This window comes from Carlito syrichta, unplaced genomic scaffold, assembly GCF_000164805.1.
Source record: "Carlito syrichta isolate Samal-C Ts95f unplaced genomic scaffold, Tarsius_syrichta-2.0.1 Scaffold316502, whole genome shotgun sequence".
Classification (NCBI taxonomy): domain Eukaryota; kingdom Metazoa; phylum Chordata; class Mammalia; order Primates; family Tarsiidae; genus Carlito; species Carlito syrichta.
The window spans coordinates 353,830-374,178 of NW_007260598.1; the positions used below are offsets into that span (position 1 = coordinate 353,830).

At 49.0% G+C, this 20,349-nt stretch overlaps 1 protein-coding gene across 2 annotated transcripts in view; it reads right to left on the bottom strand.

Moving 5' to 3' along the window:
* The window catches only part of BCAR3 (breast cancer anti-estrogen resistance 3), a 107,563-nt gene that overhangs the window by 26,254 nt on the left and 60,960 nt on the right, over positions 1 to 20,349 (bottom strand). For both annotated transcript variants that reach the window (XM_008074606.1, XM_008074607.2), the window contains one exon: positions 460 to 588. In XM_008074606.1, the coding sequence (XP_008072797.1) occupies positions 460 to 588 (129 nt within the window). The remainder of the gene's footprint in view (positions 1 to 459; positions 589 to 20,349) is intronic.

Genomic DNA, 20,349 nt, shown 5'->3' on the forward strand with positions numbered 1-20,349 from the left:
ATCCTCTCCTTCCCTGCTTCTGGGTCATCGCATCCAGCAGGGAAGGGATGGCAGAGGCGGCCTTGTGGGTTGCCCACAGCCCCGGGATGCCCTGCCTTCTCCGGCAGTTAAGCCACCGTCTTGGAAGCAGGGCAGATTCCAAGCAGCTGGAGGCCATGGGCAACTGGCCAAGAGTCCAATTACCTGAACCCCAGCTGGCCTCTGCGGTGAGGCAGCTCTTCAGGCTGCGCCCGTGGCTGCTGCCTCCTGCTGCCCCTGCAACTGCAGGAGCACCGGCTCCCCTCACTCTGCTCCTGGACACATGGAAAAATGTACTTTGGGTTCCCGATCTTAGATTTCCCAAGATCCCCTTAGAGACGTGTCGAAGTTAAGTCACTTTGTTTGTTTTTGGCTAAACCGGGGCCTCGGAGCAGGCCCTTGCAGGGTTGTCAGTCTGGACCATGCCCGAGAGCAGCGTACCTGTCGGGGGATGCGGCCATGGTACCAGGCGTGGCTGCGCAAGTCCTCGCTGCTCAGCAGCAGCTCCTCCTCCAGCTCCTTCTTCAGCCTCTCGGGGGTCCTGTCCGTCAGGTGCCTCTCCTTGGAGAACTGCAACACAGAGCCAATGGTGAGCTTGCCCTGCCCAGGCCGGGCAGCCGGCTGCAGGGGGCTGCCCCGCTTGCTGCTTGCTGCTTTGCTAAGCAGACTAATGCCTGCCAAGAGCTGTGTGCAGGTCGGGAGCCTGCGTAATGGTGACAATTAGCTGGGATCTTTCCTGTCTGCAGCTGAAAGTGTGAAATGAAATTTTCACCTGCACGTGGGGATTACGCTAGGAGAGTTCACCACACAGCTCCTCTGACCAGTCTGCTCCAGCAGCAGTGAGGCAGGAGGGGCCAGAGAGATGTGGGGACAGCGAGACATGGAGGCCAGGCTGCTTTCTTGTGGGGGAGCGTCCTCATTCTCCTTCAGAACGGTCTCATTGTGGAGCTGGGAAAGAAGGGCAGTTTGACATCCTGGCTTCTAGGGCAGCGAGGCCCAAAGTACAGTCCTTGGGCAGTAGCAGTGGCCCTGGACTCTTTGCTACTGGCAAACTCAAGTTCAGGAATTGAATTAGTCTTTGGAAACTTTTAGCGTAATTTTATGTCTCTTGAATATAATCATAAAAGTCTGAATTTGTATTTTGCATGTCTTTTTTTTTTTTTTTGAGTTGGAGTCTCACTCTGCTGCCCAGCTGGAGTGCAGTGGCATGCTCATGGCCACCACTGCATCAACCTGCTGAGCTTAGGCGATCCTTCTGCCTCAGCCTTCCAAATAGCTGGAACTACAGCCGGATGCCACCACACCCGGCTAGTTTTTGTGATTTACTGTAGAGACGAGGTCTCGCCAAGTTGCCCAGCCTGGTCTTGAACCCCCAGGCTCAGGCAAACCTCTTGCCTCGGCCTCCCAAAGTGCTGGGATTACAGGCTGAGCCACCGTGCCCAGCCTGCATGTCTTTTTTATTTCATTTTTCTAGTATGTCATTTTTATGACTGATTGGAAATGGAAGCTTGAATTATAAAATAACACTCATCCTTCATCTCAAGTGGTTTGAGGATCACTGGCCTAGGGTACTGCACCGTGGCCAGGCAGGGAGTGGGCAGCTCTGGCTGCAGGTCTGACTTAGAACCCATGCCCACTTACAAAGGTAAGTACAACACACAAGCTGAAACCTGGACACCTGCCCAGTTCCTATCAACACCAGGCACGGGTTCCGCTTGCTGAGGGTCACGTGAGCAGAACAAGGCTGGATCCCATGTTCTCCTAGTTCCTCAGTCTTCCTGCCAAACACCCACTGGAGCTATATTACTCCTTATCAGACCGCTTTACACCTCAGCAAGGAAAGATCTCTAAGTCCTTCTCCACCAAAGAAAACAAAAAACAGACTTTAGATTTGGGGGCTAGATTCTCACCCTCTGGTGTTTCTTTGCACATCAATCTATGCCGAGCCTATATCCTGTGTGTTACCAGTGAGAGGCGCTGGCTGAAGAATGGCTCAGGGCTGATTTCTAGGTGGGACTCCAACTTTCTGTCTATGTCTCCCTCCTTTCCTTCCCATCCCCTCTTCTCACTAGACAGGCTCTCGGAATGTCTGAAGAGTGCAATTTGCATCAAAGGGCTGCTGCTACTGGGAAGCCTGCGGGCTTGAGACAGGGATGCTTGACACTGTCTGTTCCCATCGTGAATATTGTACAGCGACATCTGAAGAGAGCGCCAGAATGGAATGCAAGCTGTCAACCAGGCCATGTATATTACTTGTTTACTGTCTGTCTTGCCTCCTACTAGACTGTAAGTTTCATGAAAACAGAAATCCATCTACCTTTTTTCCCCACTGCTCTGGAGCAATGTCTGAAAACATCAGGCACTCGGTATTTACTAAACAAGCAAATACCCCAGGATGAGGAAGGTCTATGCCTTTTCTCAGTTATGGACATTATCTTCTCTGACAAATTATCTCCTGTTTTCTCTGGGCATGTTGCCACGCAGCCAAAAAGACAATCTCCTCAATCTCTGTCTCTTTCAGGGAGATGTGGCCACATGAACAAGTTCTGACCAAGCAGGTGAGATGTGATGGCTGGGGCCTCCACACCACCCTGGACCATCAGAAGGAAACCACACCTAGGAATAGCAGAGCGGAAGGCCCGGATAAGGCGGGGTCCCTGACGACTGTGGGGCCAAAGCACTCTGGACCGTGGCCGCCAGGTCTTGCAGTGAGCATCTATGGATGGAAGCCTGTGGTTTGGATGCTCCTGTTGCAGGCTGCTGAGATGGAACCTAACCCACATGGTGACCCGAACCCTGATAGGAGGTTGATGCTGAGCCTAGACCCGGTGGGCTGCACCCTGGGCCCCCCTCTTAGGCTGAGCTCTGAAAACGAAGAGATCTGAAAACCTGCAGCAGGTCCTGTATAGTTTTTTGCCGAAAATGTACTCGCTCATATCCAAGAGCTATTTCCATATTTACCTATGCATCTTCCTTCCTCCTGGTGCCCCAACACTCAGTGGCTTCTCCCCTCTCCCCCACCCCATTCTCAGCCCTGCTCATAACAGCAAGGCTTTTAAAAAATTATTTTGGCATTTTATATGCATCAATCTTTCACTCCAGGTTTTGCGATCATACCGTTTTAAATGTGTAACCCAAAACATAAAATCCGCTCTCTTGTTACTTCTGTCCTCACTTTTTAGCGAAAAGGAGTAAACCCAGAATGCTTTCTCTTTCCCTCCACAGACTCTGGAGAGGGCGTGCTGGGGTACCATAGGAGACAGGGCAGTTCCTGGAGAGGAGAGAAGGGAGACGGACCCTTCTAAAGATGTTAGAATGAAAGACCAGACTTGAAAAAGTGTATCCTTAAGCCCTTGCATAATTTGGGAAAGCTTTGGAGGTAACACAGTTGCTGGGACTTGTATTTAAACGGGAAGGAGGGTAAGGTTGGGGGAGGGGTGAAGAGAGAGGGAGGAAGGGAGGGGATCAGAGGGAGCAAGCAACTGCAGAGCACTTTCCACAAGCCCACACTGAAAGGCCAGGCTTGCTGCGGGAGCCTGAGCCTCAGCGGGTGACGTGGGTAATGGCTCTACACAACAGAAAAAGGCAACTCAAAACAGTCACCACATATGGCCACCTCATCATCACACAGTGGTTACTTGGGGTGGATGCCTTCGAGAACTTTCACTATGCTTTAATCCTTATATCAAGACAACTTTATTATTTTCCCCAACAGCCTCTATTTTATGAGATCTTGACCACATCAACTATGATTCTACCACCACAGATAAGTACTTTGATGGGCTGCGAACCCCTTGGTTGGTAAGGGGTGACCATGTGGAAATTTTGGCAAAATGTATCCATTTGTATCTTTGAGAGTATTGTGACTGATACATGTGCTTCCTGGGGACCAGAAACAAGATTCCTGCTTCAAAGGACTGGTCCAACATTTGGCAGAATCTGGTTGGTCTCCACCCAACAACCTGAATTCCTGGTGACAGACCCTTCCATTTCTCTGCTACCCTGTGGGAGAAATTTTAATTTTTTCCCTGAAATGCAACCATTTCAGGTCTTGGCTACGAAGCAAATTCTAACAATTTAAGGTAACACAATAGTCCTCTGTCCTCAGCAAAGGTTTCATTCCATTTGTGTGGCTACCAGTATCCTCTGATTGATCTAATTTTTTTTTTTTTTTTTTTGAGTTGGAGTCTCACTCTGTCGCCCAGACTGGAGTGCAGTGACCGCTCCCAGCCACTGCAGCCTCAACCTGCTGGGCTCCGGCGATCCTTCCGCCTCAGCCTTCCAAGTAGCCAGAATTACAGGCATGCGCTACCACGCCTGGCTGATTTTTTGATTTATTGTAGAGATGAGGTCTCACTGCCCAGGTCTCGAACCCGCAGGCTCAGGCAATCCACTCACCTCAGCCTCCCAAAGGCGCGGGATTACAGGCTGAGCCACAGAGCTGGCAATTGATCTAAATTTGAATAGATTTTGTTAGTGCCCTAAGAATCCTCTTGCCCTTCCTTGGACTACATTTCTGAGGAGACGGTAGAAGAGGTAAGTACTTTATTGACTGGCAGAGCATTCACATGCATTGTTATTATTTGCATAGCCCAGGATAATGCAAGAGAAGAAATAGGACAAGGTGTCAGGCCCAGCATCCCTACTACTTCGAATCTTGGGATCCTAGCCCCTCCACACTCTTTTCCTAGCTCGCATCTTCCAGTTCTCTCACACTTGTTTTCTGTAGACGTCCTCTGACTTCAACGTGCCTCAAAACTGACTGGGCCCAAGTCATCCCCAATCCCTCTGCCAGCACGGGATGGCAGGCATTCTGACACCCGGAATGAGGAACACAGCTGTGCCCTCTTGGAGAGTTGACACAGAATGCTCAGTGGCCCTTGGGACTGTATGTTCTTCAACTGCCAGGCAGGAAACAGCAAGGAAACTCTTGAATAATCAATGTCTCACACAAATGCTATAAGCGTTAGTAATAACGACATTATCTAGTAATACCACCTTTCCTCCAAGATCCAATTCTCTCTTTGCCCCTGAACTTGAACCTCATGCCTAGAAGGCATGTGATCCCTTGTTTCCCCAGCTTCTGCTCTCTAGGGGAAGAGGGTGGCACCAGCAGAGAAGGAGGGGAGCAGAGTTAGGTCTTGCTGCCTCTGCCTGGGCTTCAGCCACCCTGAGCTCACCCACATGGCAACTGTGGGCGCGACCTCCGGAGGAAGGGATCTGCTCAGCTTTGGATCAAGAACATTCTGCCTGCAAGTCTTGCCAGCTTCATTCCAGGGACCAGATCCACCCACGACCACTATGAGACAAAGACTCAGACCGGGCCCATAGGCTTGAGCCACCTGAAACTTGAGAGTAGTTCTTTTGATGCTGGGCAGAGTGATTCAAAAGAGGTGTCACATACCCTGGAACATAAACTAAATAATAAGTCTATCTTGAGCAGGAGAGAAAGAAAAGGAGGGAGGAAGGGTTAATAACGCCTGCATCATGGCCACCCACTCACATGGCTCCACTTCTCAAATTCCATCTCAGTCCTAGTTTTGAGCAATAGGGTCTGAGATGAGATACGAGTAAACTGGTGACCAGGGCATATGCAGGGGGTGAGTGAGGCCTGTGCCTGTCCAACCGAAATAGAGGTCAGTTCAAAAATTCATAAGTTGCTACAATTGATACTTTCCATGGGAATCTGAGCCTAGCTATATCTTTCCTGAAAGGACATCACATGGAGTTAATATACCCAATGAGCAGCCATTTTAACACTGCCTAGTTGTCATGTCTTTCTAGCAGTTCACTTTCATTTACCCGCTAATCACTAGACAAGGACAGAACCCCATTTCTCAGAGGTAGCTATTGATAATTGCTTTACAATCCCCTCCCTATCTTGTTTTGCAAACAAGTGAACTTAATTAGCCCTTCATGACACAGACCCCATCACCATGACAGCAGTCATGTGATTAGTCCACCCATTTGCCTGCTGTCCATTACCTGACGTCAGTACCTGTGCTTACCTGCCCTCTATGATGATGTGGAGCAGATCACCACCCAGCCATCTTAATGACCTGTCCCCACTGTTGATGTTTAAAAGCATTCGACATTAAGAAGCCATTCGCCATTGGTTTGCTAAATTCTGGTGTGTCCACATGGTTCTTTGAGCTATGGCCGCCATGTTTCTTGGCTTTGGTCCTCGCCCCTACCTTGAGGAGGTGAATCAATCTCTCTCTAGCTCCTCTTTCTTCTCTCTAATTTACTTTCTAAATAAACTATATTCTCCAGTCTAACTGCTGTGCAATTATCTGCATCCTTCTCATGGCACTGGATCACACACACCGTGCCCCAGTGGGACTGACCGAACATTTTGGATGCCCTGCTGGGATATATTTTAACCTAACATTTTTGGAAGTCTCACTGAGATCTTTAACCTAAGATTTCCTATCTCCAGAACTCTAACCACACTAATATCAACAGGTGTCAGCGTTTAAGAGCCACCTCCATCCACAGGCCACTGTGCCATTGACCCACCGTGTGGCCTTGGACAAGTGATGTTAACTCTGTTGATTCTCAGGCTCCCCATCTGCAAAATGGGTATAATAATAAGCCACGAGATGTTGATAAGGGTTAAATAGGTCGATATCTGTAAAACACTTAGAATATACCCTGGTATGTCATCAGCACTGTGAACTGTCAGCATAGACTTATAGCAGGACACTGCTGATCAGCTCTACACAATAAGCAGGCTTCGTGGTAAAGGCAGAGGTGCGGGGAGGTTGGCCTTTGGGAAGGAAGCAGTTAAGGAAGGCAGCCTGGTGCCTGAGTGCCGGTGGCCGCCTGCCACAGGTTTCTTCAGTCCATACTCACTGTCCTGTGCCAGCACCGCTGGTCCTATGCAGAGGGGCTGGTCCCAGCTTGCTGGGGCCGGTTCAGAAATGGCGTCAAGTGTCACTCTGGGTCTGGAAAGAGCATCTTTGCAGCCCCACACGGCCCTGGCAAGTCTGGTCTTGACAGGCTGGAACAGCCAGAGCCCAGGAGATGACTGGAAAACACATTCTGGAGGCTCAGAGCCAGCTCCGTGGACGTGCTGGGAAGCTCGATTAACATGGAAACCCACATTTCAACAGCTCTCCAAGGAAGAAAACGCCATCCGACCTGGGAGGACCAGAGCACGGGGTCCCCGCCTGAGCATGAGTGCCTGCATTTCAAATCAGGCTCAACAAAGGGCCCTGGACAACTAGAGACTGAGTTCCTGAGAGAGGGAGAGGAAGGGTGCACTTGGGGGAGCCCTCAGAAATCCCCAAAGGAGGGTCCGACATGCATTTGCATGTCGATGAGAGTTAGTAGAATTAGAAAAAGATGGCATCTGCATCATAATTAATATTTATTTTACTCTATCCCTGCCTATAAGAAAAGCTTTCCAGTTCCCACAGGGTTTTAAATTGTGCAAATCACCAGGAAGGGCCCTGACCCCAGGCCCAGGAACTGAGGATGGAAAGGGAAAGACTGAAGGGGCCACTGCTGCCAGCAGGGGATGGATGCCCTCAAGGGGTACCCAGTCTCCTTGGAAGACCACCCGCAAAGAAAGAGCTTAGCACAACCAGATTCCACGCTGCTGAAAGGGATCTTTCTCTCTGCCCTTTGCAGCCCTGCAGATGAGCAAGTTACTCTACCTCTTCCCTGTGCCGAGTGAGAAAAGTCAATGTGGGTCCAGGAGTGTGATGGGAACAGCTTTGTGGGGGTGAGAGGAGGGAGGGTCTGCAGAATCAGGTTTGGACACTGAAGATAAACTTGAGGAGAGGGATAGGAAGGATATCTGGGCATTCAAGCCAACCAGACAGAGGGGAGCGTGGCTGGGGGAGGTTCTAGCTGGGAGATGGGGTAGTGAGCCGTGTATTATACACATGCAGCACCACCCCTCCCCAGGTAGGCCCACCTTCCCTCCAAGCATGGGGCTCCCACCCAACTTTCCTGACCATCACTGACCCAACCAGAATCCTTCCAGGGATGTTTTTTTAAGTGAAAAAGACACTATCCCACTCTGGTGAAACCTCAGGGGACTTAAGGAATGGAAGCTGCTTCGCCCCATGTTTCCAGCCAGGTGGGCCCAGGTGGGCTGCGAGAACGAAGTCAGCACAGGGAAGGGGAGCATGAGGCGGGGGTGGTCCTTCCTGAGCCAGCTGATCATGTCAGCCAGTCAACGTCTCTTGTGACCAAACTAGCATGAGTTGGAAGCCTGTTGCTTGTGACCAAAGCAGTCCTGATCCAGGAAGACAGGGGCTGGCTGAAGGAGGCCTGACACTGGTGACTGAAGGTTCAGAATGGCACATCAAGATAGTGAAGGTCACTGACAATCTCTGCCCAGGACAAGAACAGGTAGAGAAAAGATGCTTCTAAGAGACCAACCTGGCTGCATTGAGTGGAATGGGCTGCATTGAGTGGAATGGGGCTGGGTTGGCAGCACAAGCCAGTTAGGCCTTTGAAATGTGCGGATGGTGCCAAAAAGTCTCCCCCTCTAGCCCCTAGAGTTGGTGTCTGGTAGGGATACGTGCCAGAATCCACTTCAAAGCTCGGATGTCAACACAGACAAGCAGAGTCGACCTTTCTGCAATGCTTGCTCTTCCCCAGTCATGGACATCTCCTTTGCCCTCATTACCCAAATGAGAGCTCTCAGAATTGGCTCCCATCATCAAGAAATCCCTGCCTCTTACCAATTCCCATCCCATCCCCACGGATTCAGTGACTGTACTGTTCTCCCAGAACGTCTGCAGTAGCCTCCTGATGATTTTCCGCCTTCTGTCTCTGGTCCTACAGCCTGCCACCCACCTACAGGGCCATCAGACTTGCCGTATCACTCCAAGCCTGAGGGATTTCAGCCAAGGAGTGCTCCGGCTAAGACTGACCTGGTTTCCTTACAGCCTCTTTACAAAACCAATGTGCATCTCTAATATCTAGTTTTTACTCTCCTCAGGGCTCCAGACCTGGAGCAGACCCCCATCCTGCCCCATCCCCAGATCCCTGAGCTCTGAACACATTCTCTGTGGCCCCAAGGAGTGGAGCCATGGCCTGTGGCACAGGCTGAACCTGCATGCACTTGGCATTCAGCTCTGAATTGCTTGGAGACCCAGCTTGTGAGAGGCTGTGGATGCAAACGGGAGGCATCCCTGTGGCCCCCAGAAACAACATGATTAGTGGGGGCCCATGAGTCAGCAGACTCGGGGCATTAAGGTTTTCAGGACTGTCAAGGCCTAGGGAAACATTAGATATGCTCCCCAAAGCTCACAGTCACCTGCAGATAAAATCCAAAGCCTTCTCCATGTGTCAGGTGATGCCCTTCCCTTCCTGGCTCCCCAGGCTAACTTGCTAACACGTCCTGATGCAGGAGCCCAGTTGCAGGGACTTTCTACGGCTCCCTGAACATACCACCATTATGTCCTTCCTCCATGCCTCTGATGGGTGGTAGACAGACAGTGGCACATCTGTAGAGGGGCCAATCTCACAGGCTGGCTGGAGTCCAGGCTAGGGACCAGGGAGCAGCCAGGGGGAATCGGACAAGGCAGCCAGGGGCCTTGAAGGCCAAGCAGAGGTCATGCCTTATTTGTCTTTGGCTCCAGAGCCTAGCCCAGTGCCTGAAACACAGTGCCTTAACACTGACTGAAAACATGCTCACCCTCTATCTGGCATGGCAGCTTCTTCACTGGAAAAGAGAGGAGCTTGGAGGTTGGACAAGGACAAGTGACCTTGGGCACACTTCTAGACTTCTCTGAGCTTGTTTGTACATACACAAGGCAGGGGGTGAGTCATGGGTGGGCAACAATTCCCACTTCACGAGACTATACCACCTAACACACGTAAAGCCTCAGGCCAAGCCACACAGTGCGCGTTCACTTGAAACAATGTGGAATTTGAACCCTCTTTCAAAGATGACTTTTAGCAACAAAAGTGGAGTTATTTCATTAATCAAGAATTTTTTAAAACATTTATAAAATTCATCAGAAAGTTTTAGTGATACCTAGCCTTTGAGAATTTAGTTCTAAAGGAATAAAAAAAGTTAGAAGTTGAAACAATCAAACTCTACACAGGTTTGTTTATTCTGTTTATGTCAGTTCAAAGTCAACGGTCCTTGGGTTCTGAGTAGCACAAACGGTTCTACAGATGACGGGTGAGGCAGACCATGTGTAAGAACGCATACTGTCACTTGGAGCCAAGAGCTGTGTAGGCATCTATCTCAAGATTAACAAGTATATGCAGTTAGCTCCCGGTGGCTCACATAGCCACAAGTACCAAGGTGACAGAGCCCAGTGTGAGAGTGCACAGGCCAAGAGGTACTTGTACACAGAGGTCTTCTTGGGTACAGTTGTTGATACATTTTTGGGTGAATTTTAAAAATGGAGGGCCAGGCTCAGTGGCTCAGTCTATAATCCCAGCACTTTAGGAGGCCGAGGCAAGTGGATTGCCTGAGGTTGCGGGTTCAAGACCAGCCCGTGCAATTTGGCAAGACCTCGTCTCTACAATAAATCAAAAATTAGCTGGGTGTGGTAGCACATGCCTGTAGTTCCGTCTACTTGGAAGGCCGAGGTGGGAGGATTGCTGGAGCCCAGCAGGTTGACGCTGGGATGGCCATGAGCATGCCACTGCGCTCCAGCCTGGGCGACAGAGTGAGGCTCTGACTCAAAATAAATAAATAAAAAAAATAAAAATTAATAAAAGCCATTTTATAATTTGATCCAGGCTGGCAATTAAATTGCTTCAATAAAGAGAGGAAGGAAATGCATGCATAAAAAAAGGAGGGGGAGGTTGGAGAATGAGCAGGCAAGCTTCTGGGCTCTTCTGTGCTTATCTGGAGTGTCGGGCTACAACACCTGGAATGCTATCGGAGCTCTCAAACAAAAGCTTCCTGTCTTCAGCCTTGGAACAGTTTATTAGCTTGAAGGAGAAGTCAACAATAGTCCAAGCCTCTTATCAAATTGTACCAAACAACTTCACTGGTCAGGATTTTCTAGAAATCTTATCCAGAAACTACGATCATAAACAAAATTATAAGTCTAACTGGAGTGCTAAATCTTCATGCAACATTAGTATAATTTCTAAGCTAAATCTGTGTCTTCCCATGAGCTCAGGGTGGGAAATCCCACAGGGTCAGGCTGGACACGACATCAGGTAAGCCATGCCAGGAAATGCAGGGTCCCAAAACACAGACCCTCATTTCAAAGCCAGTGAACTCTGCAACACCTGCAACAACATGAGGCCTGCGTCATCACAGTTCCTCACAAATGCTATAAACATAAGCAGAAAGGAATCTCTAAAACTTTCATTTCTGAAAACCACTACACAAAGCACTCTGAAGCCTCACTCTGAAGACGGTTGCTACATCTGGCATTGTCTGGCAAGTAAATCCACCTAAAAATGAAGTTCTTTGGAGAATCCCAGCCTCTTTGAATTCTTGCTTTGTGCTGAATTTCAAGCAGTAGCCAGGTTTATAACCAAATTCCTAAGTATATAAAGGACTTTCAAAAGTACCAATTGGTATTTTTACAATTGAAAACTTGCATAAAATGATCAGGAACCCAAACAATGCATAAATCCCAATGACTTCCACCATTCTAAAACCCTGTCAGAAGCCAAAAAATAAAAATCCAGTTCTCCACAAGTTTGAAGACCAGTAACTTTTGGTATAAGCCCTTGGATGTTTTAATCTGAGGTAGAACAGGAAGAACAAGGATGGTGCTTGTGGCAGTTTTAAAGCCTTGCAATGAAGCAATTAGTGTATTGACTCTGTTTCACCTTTGATCGATGCTAGCTGGCTTTGTGGCTTATTTAAAAATATTTTATGATAATCCAAAGATAAATGAAAAAAGGTCTGAATTCACCAATCCTACTTTTCCTACTGGAGTTCTAGACTGGAAAGAGTTTATTATGCTAATAACTATGATTAAAGCCCAAGCAGGTCAGTGCAGTAGCTCACAGTTATAATCCCAATACTGTGGGAGGCTGAGTGGGGAGGATCACTTGAGGCCAACAGTCCAAGACCAGCCTGGGCAGTATAGCCAGACCTGTCTCTACTGAAAAACAACCAAAACAAAAAGCCAAAGGCTTTACTTAAATAAACAATTAACTTTGTAAGTCAAAGTCCAAAGAGGAAAATAAACTTCAAATTTTACAACCCCTATTTGGTAAACACATCCAAATGGGAGCATGGGCAATTGGGCATTTCTGCTGGGCCCAGCCTGGTGGACACAGACTGACCTGGCCAGTGGTCCAGGACACAGACAGCATGAGGTAGCACTGTCTCTAAGGAGGTGCCATTCATTCATAGCCTCTAAGGGTTTGTATACTGAAGACGACAGACACCCGGCAGATGGCAATAGAGCATCTTGAGGAAAGTGCCTTGTTCTAACTCACAAAGCCACTCTCTGGGCTAGCAGGGAGAGGCCCTGAGTGTGTCCCTGTGGCCTCTTTGCCTTTCAGGCATTGGGTTCTTGGCAGATGAGGACCTCTGGCCTCACTTGGGCCCCTGCCTCTGAGCCTGCTCCTTCAACTCCCTCCGTGAACGCTCAGTAAAGCAGCCTCCACTCCATCTTCCTGGCCCATACACACTCCACCCTGTTGGCCAGAGTTCTGCAGAAACAGCCAGGAGGGCCACCTTAAATCACAAGTCTGATGGTCACAGGAACACTGTGCATTCGTGGAAATCCAAGGTCTTATTGCATGTGCCCCCATGGCTCCCCGGCTGGATCTAACGGAGATGCAGATATGGTGGAAGAACTCCATGCCCTCACGGCCTTCATGGCCCTTCTGATGAGATAAAGCATTTGAAGAGAATGTACAACAATAAACAACGAGTGTTACTGCAGAAGTTCTCAGTGTTCTCCATCCTATCTGGGGTCAGTGAGGACTTCTGGCCCCTTTTGAGAAAGGAATCAGTAGCAAAGAGATCCCATAAATTTTAGCATTTTGAAACACTTCAACTAATTTGATGTTAATGTTGAAGTACCTTGATGATATAGATTTTTCCTTTTCAAATCCTAGAAAGAATCTCATATTCAGCAAAGACTCTGCAGATGGGTTTTGGTGCCATTTTACCATTAGACCTGTGTCATTTATCACACTGTAGACCAAATCCCCTCTTCAGTGCCACTAAAAACGGATTGGCAATTTGCTGTTAAATTAAGATGCTTCATTTTCCTACTGTACATGGTTCATCAGACCCTCGTGCAGAAAGGAAAATGTCATTAAAACCCCCAGAGACCCCAAATCTAAGAGATTTCATTTTATTCATGAAATCCTCATCAAACTCTTATTCAAAGCGCATCAAACTCTTATCTAAAGAGGCTCAGAAGCCACGAATAGAAAATAGAAGATATCTGGAGCTCCATGCTTATCAAGGTTCTGAGAAATTCCCATTAAATTTGTGTTATCCATGTGTGCAAACTAAAAAGACTAATTTAATTCTAATTTGTGCAAATTGGAGCCTTAGCAGAGCACCCCATAAGCAGTAGTAACTTAATCTTACATGCCAAAGCAATTACATTAGAATCACTGTGATTGGTGCCCACGGCTCCTTTGATGTTACACTCCTGCTACCTTTGATCCCCAATCATTCCCTGGGCAAGGTCTCCTTCACACATTCCCATCTTGCCGGGTCATGAAGGTATTGCTTTTGAAGTTCAGTTTCATTCTGATGGAACATCAAGGGACTGAAATTATTTCTTGCTGAAGGAGACTGATTTGGTCTGAAAATTTGAGGAGGAATTCTAAGCTTGACAGAATGCAGCACACCCAACACCAGCAAATGTGGCTTCTTTTCTTCACAAAGTTAGCCACACACTGATGACACTGCTCTGTGTACCCAGTACACTGGAAGATCTTCCAGCCCCTGCTTAGTGCGTCTGCCCACCATGTTTCTTACCCCCTTGACAAGTATTATTTACCTACAGGCTCACTCAAAGCTCAGCTCCAAGGGGGTCTAACCTTTCTCTGTTGATAAACTGAAACATGATGCGATTTCCAATATGCCATTTGTTAACAACTTGCCCTGCTGAAAGCCCCAGCGGGTACCTTCCGTCTAGATCAAATTTAGATGATGACTTCCTGGAACAGCCCACAGAGGAGCAAACACCCAAATCACCCCCGCATGGCGGTCCTGCATTCTGATTCCTCCTGACAAGTAATCGGATTGGGGCACACTTAGAGGAAGGCCAAAGGTCACTGGCTGTATTTAATCATTATTGGGTTCGTGAAATGAAGGGCTTCAATAGAAGCTTAACTACCAGTCCGACCTATGAAAACCCCCCAAACCACTGAGTTCCCCTTAAAACTGTGTCCTCAGGTAGGACTGGCACATGGGTTAAAAGGGACAATACAAGTAAAATATTAATAATTGAGTCTGACAGCAAGATTACACTCAGTAATAGTGGCACTTTGGTAATGTGTACAGAGAATGAAAAAAAACAGAGACTGTCCTGACTAAGGCAGACCCTAATAAAAGGGCCTAAAGACCAGCTGACCAGAGTTCCCAAGCCATACACTTGACCACCGGTAAGTCAACCTTGTTAATTCAACATCTTAATGCAAATTATGATTGACTGGGGACATAGCTGCTCATCAAAATAGATGCTCTATTTGATCTTCAATAAGAGTGCCAGAAAATCAAAATTAACTTAATTCAAACCATATCCTTTCTCAATTCATCTTGAATGAATGAGATACTACTGAATCAACAAAATGCCTTACAGTCGAAAGACACTAGGCGATGTAATTGGAAGGAAAACAAGATATGCCAAGCACACAGAGGAAAAGCCAAGATTCAGATGGCCTTCCAGCACGGGTTGTGGAACAAATGACTTTCAAATTCTCTCTCCACAATAGTACCATGACTAACAACTGTCTTAGAACTCTGCTGTGGGACAAAGCACATCATATGAACTAAGTACATAGTAGGCTTGCAATAAAACAAAAGGATTCATCACAAGATGGGTTTTGGTCAAATATCAACTGCACCGCTGTCAACAGACAACTCACAAGTCACTTTAAAGGTATATTTCTCCCAGAGGAGCTCAGAGCACTTGACACCCACATATCTCGTTTAGCAAGCTTTTTAAAAACCACAACACCATCCTGGATATCATGGAAAGGAACAGAGAACAGGAGCTGACTTAAAGGGACAAGACACTGAACACAATACAACTCAGATTTCATGAATACATGCAATGTTCCCGGGAGCTAAATAGCTACAAGGATGTTCACATCTCACAAGAGAAAACGTGACCAAGGCCTTGTATTTTCAGAATATGCTCAGCCTTATGGAGTTGGCGTTTCATTGAAAACTAAAACCCAAGTTTCCTAACATATCTAGAAAACTAGAGATGTTTGGCCTGAACAGAAAAGACTTAAGGGCAGCATGAGGGCTGTGCTGAAGTATTGGAAGGCGTGAGCTGTTACTGTCCCAAGATGTCAGGTCAAATATTCTTGGTTCATCGCCCCAGAAAAACTGATCCAGGATCCCTCCTATCCTATTTCTAGGTGTCCATTTATACCAACTCATTTGGCCTCAAAGTAGACATGCTCATAATCTGGAGGGGGAAATGGATATCTGAAGGGCTCTTAGGTCCATGTAACTGCAGAACAAGGTGGACACTCTAGGTGCATGTCTCATTTGACTAAATGAGATAGAACCTTCTGATATAGGAATGCACTGCCTTAAGGTCATAGTATATAAACTTCCACCTCTAGAAATGTCAAATAGAAGGCTAATGGCTTTCCACGAAGATGTAAAAGGTAGACGACCAATTGGGAAGTCACTATGGAATCCCTAGCAAAAGATGATGAGGGCTGGATTAATACAGTGGTGGTAAGAACAGAAAGGAAGAGGCAGATGAGAGGGACAGTTAGGAGGTGACATCATGAAGACTAGCTAATTGATTACATGTGGCAAATCAGCAGGAGAAAGTGGCATGGGCGCTCCACTGAGCCACCAACATCCCATACAGAAGCATGAGAGCAGAGCAGGCTTGTGGAGAAACATGCAGAGCTTGGGGTCTGGTGAGGTCACTCACCAGGCCATGGGGCCGGGAGCTGTTGTGATAGGTTGACTGGAGAACCCATCTGGAAAACTACAGCTTGGGAATCCTCAGTAAGGAGGAGGATTCTATCCCAACTTTCACCTAGAAGATGGAACACAGTATGAGAAGAGAGCGGGAAGACACTGGCCAGGAAGGACCCAGGAGAACAAACAGAATGCAAGCATCCTAGAGGCTGGGAGAGCAGAGTTCAGGAAGGAACGGTCACCAGCGCCAAGTACAGTAGAGAGTACCCATAAAATCATAGTTGGACGACATCCACCGCACTTGGCAACGTGCAGACCACTGGAGCAGTAAAGGGAGCTAGCAGCCAATGGGAAGTGTGGGAGTAAAGGCTGTGTTAACCAGCCTTTGGGTAGGGGAAGATAAGGGACCAGGAGCAAAGCCGTGGAAAGGAGGGTGGTTTCAGGATGAGAAAGACCACAGTGAGTTTCTAAGCCAAGAGGGAAGTGTTGATGGAGAGAGACGTAAGATCCCCAGGAAGAGGAGAGACTAATGCAGAGTCCTCCAGGAGGGGGTGGTCCTGGGCACAGGTGGCAGGCTGGGCCTTAGTCAGGGAGAAGCTGGAGGAAGGAAGCGGGGATATGGATGTGGGTGTGGGTGTGGGCATGGGCGTGGATGTGGATGCGGATATGAGTGTGGATATGGACATGGGTGTGGGTGGAGCTGTAGCCTGCAGGGGCAGTGGTGGGGGTCGAAAAGATCATGCCCGATGCTGGCCTCAACTGCTCCGTGAAATAAGAAACAAGATCTCATTATGAGCATTAGAAAGGACAAGGCTTGGCCGGGCTCGGTGGCTCAGCCTGTAATCCCAGCACTTTGGGAGGCCGAGGCGAGAGGATTGCCTGACCCACCCAGGCAACTTGGCAAGACCTCGTCTCTACAATAAACCAAGAATTAACTGGTTGTGGTAGCACGCACCTGTAGTTCTGGCTACTTGGAAGGCTGAGGCAAAAGGATCACTGGAGCCCAGCAGGTCAAGGCTGCGGTGGCCGGGAGCGTGCCACTGCCCTCCAGCCTGGGTGACAGAGTGAGACTCCAACTCAAAAAAAAAAGGGACAAGGCTTGAAGAGAAGGTGGAGGAAGGAACATCAGGGTGAGCTGAGCACTGATGGGGCTGCAGGGCCCAGCTGAGGACACAGACATATGTTAGGAGATGTTGTTAATGCCCTGCAAACATCTTACACACAGAGAGAGCAAACCCCAGACCCTCACCCTAGGCCCCCTCCAAGCTGCTCACTGGCTCCCCACTGCCCCGAGGAACTGGGTCCATGCCCTTCCCCACACACGGGCCCTGCATGCTCTGTTCCCAGCCACCTCTCTGGACTCAGCCCCAGCCTGAAGTTCCCATGAAAGATGCTCTCTCTCCCAGGTCTTTTTTATCTATGGTCCCCATCCTCCAGGAAGTCCCCTGACCTGGGACTGGGTTAAATACCTCTCTCCAGATCTCATAATGCCTGAGTGCCCTTCCCACCTCTGCACCTGCCACCCAGCACAGAGAGAGCTGCTTATGTCACCACCCCCACCAGACACACAGCTAGATCCTTTCGGGTGAAAACGCTCACCTCTGACTTCTCTGCTCCTAGTGTGTCCTCCGTATGTCTGAGGTGGGGTGGGGAAGGGGGATAAACAGAGGGCTTCCGAGTAGGAAGCTCGATGGGTGGTTCCTCAGATCCCATCTCATTGAGGATCCAGACTAGCTCACCAGCTCCTTCACATGGAACAGTTTTGGTAAAAGCTCACAGTTATCTAGAGCAGACACTGGGAGACCGAGAGACCGATCATAGCTCTTTCATAAGCTAGAAAAATATACCATAGCATTCTCATGGCCAGAGCTGGATTCCAACAGCAGCTCCTGGGGCTGTGGACATGCCCCTGGAGATTCCACTAAGGACAGAGATGCCGCAGTGGGGTCCAGCCTCATGAGACACTGCTTTCCTTTCCTTCCCCACCAGGAGAGTCCCAGTCTCTTCTCTGTTGTCCCTATGGACACCCAGAATACCTACCAGCTAGAGGGCTCCTATACCACCCTTGACAGCAACAGGCCTGGGTTCTCACCTTGGCTATGGTCCGAGCACACTTCCCCCCAGCATCCTCCCCAGGGCTTGGGTTTGGCCTGGCCCATATCTCCACAGTCTTGGAGGTGCTGAACCCGCTGACAGGATTTTCCCAGGATCCCAGTCTTGTCTCTGCTTCCCACTCAGATCTCTCCAACAAAAACAAGTCCTTGGCCAGGATCCAAGCTCTGGGGACTGTTGGGGAGGGGGGTGCTGGAAGCAGCCTCTGTCAAGCAAGGCCTTCTCTGATGCTGAAACCAGATCCCCATGGCTTCCAGATGCCGGTGGAATGCACTTAAGTCTCAAAAAAATGCACCGGGCTTCCTTTTTGGAGGGCTGGAGAGATCAATGAACAAGCACAGCCGCCCCAAGGAGGGGCTGAGTCACCTTGAAAGATGCTGCCCGCACGGTGTCACAGTGTCCCCCTTGGGTGGCTCATGCCCATGCGTCTGCCTCATGGACAAAGGCAACTCAGGCCCCATCAACGCTGGATGTGTTTCTAGCCTCCAAGCTGTCACAGTGACAGACAGAGCAAAGGATCAGCCGCAGGGAAGTTGAGCGGGACAGGCCGCCGCAGAAAGACAGTGTCACATGAGACCACGTTCCGCAGGCCAGCGCTCTGGTATGGGCAGGTGTGACTCCTCGGGCTGTGCTATGGATTCTCAGAGGCTCCACATGCTTCTTCAGGACAGGGAACATGGTTAAACGAGCACAACAGGAAGAGCAACACAATTTAAGGCCTTTCCACTGTAGATCTGAACGTGGGAACGTGACGCTCGCGCTCACTGCTTCCCAGTCACAACTGTGGGCTGACAAGGCAGCTGCCCCGGACTCGATGCCTGCTTAACCAAGACTGACTGGTTCATGTACCCACAGACTTCATACTCCAACCTGTCCATGCTCTTTCAGAGAAGTGCCTTTTCCTTCCTTGCAAGCTAATTCCTGTCTCTTAGACTTCCCTGGCACAACCGTGCCAAGCTTCCTCAGGAGGAGATATGGATAACATGGCAGGTTTCACTCCTGTGTCCTCTGCCCACAGAAATACATAAATCAATAAATCATCAGAGACACAAGGGGCCTGAAATGGCAGAGGTCTGGTCCCAGTGCTGGCCCTGGAAATGTGACCTGTGGTGCTTGTTACCAAATTCCTTCTGTAGCTCTCTGGAGACTGAAGGGTGGTCCGGCGACTGGCCACACTGCTGACTCTCCAGCCCCTTCCAAACTGATGCCTCCCTGTCCACACCTGGCTGCCCTCTGTCTGCACTCTACACAGAATGTCATTTCCTCTACCTCTCTGGGTAACTCCTACTAATCCTTCCAGTTCAGCAGATACCCACCTCCCCTCAGAGGCCTGCCCTGCTCCTCCCTGTTCCAGGCAAGACTAAGCCAGGCATATGCCTGTGGGGAGCCACAGCATGCTCTGGAGAGAGCACCAGCAGATAAGTGGTGGCTTTTTTCAGTCGGTCAATGCCAGAACATCCACCAAGCAAGCACGGCCACAGGTCTCCCCAAGTGGACCAAAACTCCTCCAGCTCAGGAGCCGGGTCTGTACTGGGTCTGACCTACTGGGTCCTTAGCACATGGAAAAGGCCAGATATATCCAAAGTACCACAGCCAATAATTGCTAAGCTGAACTGAGGACACAGCCAGGATGAAAGTCCTCGCGGAAGTCTGCCTCAAATATCATCACTTCCTGGTGAGTGAGGACTGGCTGGTGGGGTGATTCCTACCTCCTCACCCAGACCCCCAAGTCCCCATGGCTTCTCTAACATGGTACCCACTGGACGTCACTGTGAACCTTCTGCTTTAAGCAGGCTTGGTTCTCAAATGCCACCACCAGTGTTTTTCTGTCTCTGAGCTATTGGGCCTGCTGTTCCCCTAGACAGGAATGCCTTCCCCACACCATCTTCCTCTTTTTCCACCAAATCCCGAGTTACTGAAAAAGAGGAAAATTTTAAAAAGGGTTACCTGTTCTCCAGACACCAGTCCCTCATCCTCCCAAGGCTCTCCACAAAACTGAAGCCCACACTGTTCTCTCCTAACTGAGCTGCAATGGGAAGTTTAATATACACAATCTCATCTTGCTTCAGGCTTCAGTCATCTTAATATGGTAATATAGAAAGAGCACTGGGTTCAAGCCCAGAAATCTGATATCCACGCCTGGTTCCCCATTAAATGATGCTGGGCAGGTGGTCTCTTCAAGCCTC